General features: G+C 35.8%; 1 protein-coding gene across 2 annotated transcripts; it reads left to right on the top strand.

The window, feature by feature from the left end:
• The first annotated feature begins 136 nt into the window (after positions 1 to 136).
• On the top strand, positions 137 to 2,606 carry si:ch211-107p11.3 (GT1 domain-containing protein). 2 transcript variants are annotated; one of them, XM_052562160.1, is made up of 6 exons: positions 137 to 674; positions 814 to 884; positions 1,358 to 1,534; positions 1,615 to 1,676; positions 1,817 to 1,957; positions 2,510 to 2,606. In XM_052562160.1, the coding sequence occupies exons 1-6, from the start codon at positions 514 to 516 to the stop codon at positions 2,588 to 2,590; spliced, it is 693 nt and encodes a 230-aa protein (XP_052418120.1). In that variant the 5' UTR covers positions 137 to 513; the 3' UTR covers positions 2,591 to 2,606. The 2 variants fall into 2 exon arrangements, with proteins under 2 accessions (XP_052418120.1, XP_052418121.1); XM_052562161.1 differs by lacking the exon at positions 2,510 to 2,606 and having other exon boundaries at positions 143 to 674; positions 1,817 to 2,151.
• Positions 2,607 to 3,110: the final 504 nt, after the last annotated feature.

Below are 3,110 nucleotides of genomic sequence, written 5' to 3'. Positions count from 1 at the left end.
TCCATCAGTTTTTCTTGTAATTCGGCTCACGCGCGCCATCTGCTGTAGAGGGAGAATGAATGTGAAGCACAGGCTGTGTCTTGTAACCTAGTAAGCCGCCTACCTTAACAGCATTTTTAGGTGTTTATACCACGTTCCGTGTGTGTCTAGCTAGCTAGCTCACTGGTTATTCTAAACACAGCCTCAAACAACAGCTATCATCTCATCGTTTCAGCCACCATTTTTTTTCTTATGGCGTAAATAACTTTAAACGGTTTTATTGTGTGTTAGTTTGGCATTGAAGCGATCTTATATTTATGCCTGGTGTTTTTAGGCAAGAAACAGTTTTCTGGGTCCGGTTCTTCGACAGTGGTTTAACAAAACCCGGATTAGTTCACATATCCCGGATTAACCTAGCTCGATCTGAAATGGAGTTTTTCCGGCTCTTCTAAAACATATCTCATAGACTATAATAGAGCAGCTGACCGTTCATGTAAGGATTTATAAATCTGTGTAGACTAACATAATTATAGCATGGCTAAACAGCGGGCTGCATATTTCAGCGCTGCTGAATTGCAGCTTATAATGGAAGGATATGAGGAAGTTAAACATTTAATAAAAACCAAAGGGAATACTATAGCTGCTGCAAAAGTCCGCCAGGATGCGTGGCGAAAAATAGCTGCCAAATTAAATGCGTAAGTAAACCTTATATTTAATTAGTCTGGGAGTGCACTAATTATGCAGTAGCATTTATATGACACCTGTGCTGACCAACGAGTGTATTATGTTTTGGTTACAGTCTTATTCTGATGTTGGTCACGATTACAATTACAGATCCAACCCTATGGGACCAAGAAGAACGTGGCAACAAGTGAAGACGAAATACAAAAATATCGTTCAAAGTGGTAGGTCATGGTTTTTTAGTAGGTTTGATGCCAATGCTTTTGTTTTTTTGTTAGGGACTGCACAATATGATGACATTATCCCTTTTTTTACTCACTTTGAGTAATATCAGCTGTATTTATTTAAGAATTAAAAATGTATAACCATGACGATAAACACACGACAGATGTTTTATTTACTTATGATTACGACGTATGTAAAATACAAACTGTTCTTGAAAGCATGTGCAGTGCAACACTTTTTTTCTCATTATTAGTGTTTTTGTTATTGTTGCAATAAAGTAGAGTCGAAATGTAATCATATCTTTTTCTTGTACGTTTTACACATTTTTCTGTGACATTTTCCTCAGACCCTTAGCACCCCCTTGTGGCCCTCTGGGCCCAATTTGAAAACTGTTGGAACCCAGAATTTTGAATTTGAATTTTAAAAACTCAATGTTCTGAATTGAATAACTTGAAGGTTTAACATCATTTAGCTAACAAGAGAAAGGCTGCACTGAAGAAGATGGGACTAATCCCAACAAAAGAGGAGTACATCGATGAAGAAGAGCTGCCCCCTGAGGACAATGTGGAGGCTCCTATCATAGCGAGCATAGTTGGTGGCTGCTCCTCTGATCCAGGAGATACAGCTGGCTGCAGCAGTTATGTCAAAGGTGTGTGCACCACATTCTATATTTGTCTCTACAAATCAATACTGCAGTAAATATAAATAATTGATATCACATCATTTCAGTGACTGAACATGGACTGGCCCTGCTTCAGCCACCAGTATTATCAGATGAAGAGCTGGACTCTGTAAGATTACATCTCTGTTCATTTGAATTTTTAAAGAGATATCAATGTAGTATTAAATAAACAATATCATTTTTAAAACACAGTAAATGCTTAGAACATGTAGAAATTTTAATGATTGTTTTAATGCTTTCTTTTTAAAGGAACCTGTGGAAGATGTTAAGACACTATACAAGAAGTATCTCAAAATAGAGATCTCAAACAGAAAGCAAGAAATGGCATACAGAGCTTTAAAAATGCGCAAAGTGGAGAAAGAAATTCAGTTACTGGACAGGAAATTGGATGTAAGTGTGATATTTGATAATGGATCGTCAGAATAAAGGATAAATGTACCTTTAAGATCCACTAAAATCTGTTTTCAGACATTTTAGTTTATGTTGGCGTAGTTTAGTTAGGAAAACAGGAATACAATGAAAGAGAAATATTGGTTTTCTATGTTCATTTCTGAAATTTAAAAATGAGTAAAGTGTCAAAAATACAGTGAAATGTATTTAAAATTCGACAGAGAACTGTGTCTCTTAAATGACTAGATAGATAGATAGACTTTGCAGTTAAAAGTAGGCTGAATAGAAGCACTTGTTTGAATATTTATTATGATTATTAATATAATTTGTCTCTGGAACTACAATAGTAAGTAGAAATGTGCCTTTTTATTACTACAGCAAAGGCTGATCTTTCATGTTGAAAATAAAGCATTTGTTATATATCTGACATAAAGTAGAGTTGACCCTCGCCATTTGATTTCTGTCATATTCACAACTTAATATTTTGGAGAGTGATTGTCAAACCTGGTCCACCATTTCTGATAGATCTGATTCAACTACTTTCCTCTTTAGAAGAGTGTTGCGCGATCTAAACTGGCTATGGTGAAAGAAGGAATGTCATCCAGTGTTGGTTGTGTCCAGTGTGAGCAATAAAGTCTACCTCGTATTTCATGTAAAAACAAATATATATTATTTACAATTTAAACATTTTAAAAACAATGCCCATAAAGCAGCCAAACAAAATGAAACGGGCAGTTAGCATTGAGAAAACAATTGCAGGTAGTCAATGAAATGAAAATCAAGTTAACATGATGTTGCTGACAAGTGGTAAATGGATGATTAGCACTTGAAAAAAGCTAATTCATTCTGGTTGCGAACCTAATGACAAGCTTGTCCAACGTGCTGAAAACATGAACTATTGATCTTCCATACACCTGCATTATTTTAGTTAAAAACAGTCAATGATGAAACTGGGATTAAGGCATTTTAGGCTTCTTACCTGCTTACCTGTGTCTCTTTAGTCCCAGTACACTGGCCAGGATATTTATCTTGTACATACAGCCTGAGGCAGCGAAGCAACTTATAGCACTTCTTTCCATTTCTTTCTTTTTCTGTGAACTGTAAACCACTTTCATATTAGGTAGGTTTTAAAATTGGGCTTCCTAGATAATAA

The sequence above is a fragment of the Carassius gibelio genome, chromosome B7, assembly GCF_023724105.1.
Source record: "Carassius gibelio isolate Cgi1373 ecotype wild population from Czech Republic chromosome B7, carGib1.2-hapl.c, whole genome shotgun sequence".
Classification (NCBI taxonomy): Eukaryota; Metazoa; Chordata; class Actinopteri; order Cypriniformes; family Cyprinidae; genus Carassius; species Carassius gibelio.
The sequence above is the reverse complement of the archived record's forward strand: the minus strand, read 5'-3'. Positions and strand labels throughout refer to the sequence as shown.

What these genes read in the sequence shown, in the direction of transcription:
- si:ch211-107p11.3 (XM_052562160.1), top strand. Translation starts at nt 514, where the DNA reads ATGGCTAAACAGCGGGCTGCATATTTCAGCGCTGCTGAATTGCAGCTT. An exon ending in CTGCAGCAGTTATGTCAAAG is followed by an intron (nt 1,535 to 1,614) that starts GTGTGTGCACCA and finishes ACATCATTTCAG; the next exon opens with TGACTGAACATGGACTGGCC. An exon ending in TACTGGACAGGAAATTGGAT is followed by an intron (nt 1,958 to 2,509) that starts GTAAGTGTGATA and finishes TTTCCTCTTTAG; the next exon opens with AAGAGTGTTGCGCGATCTAA.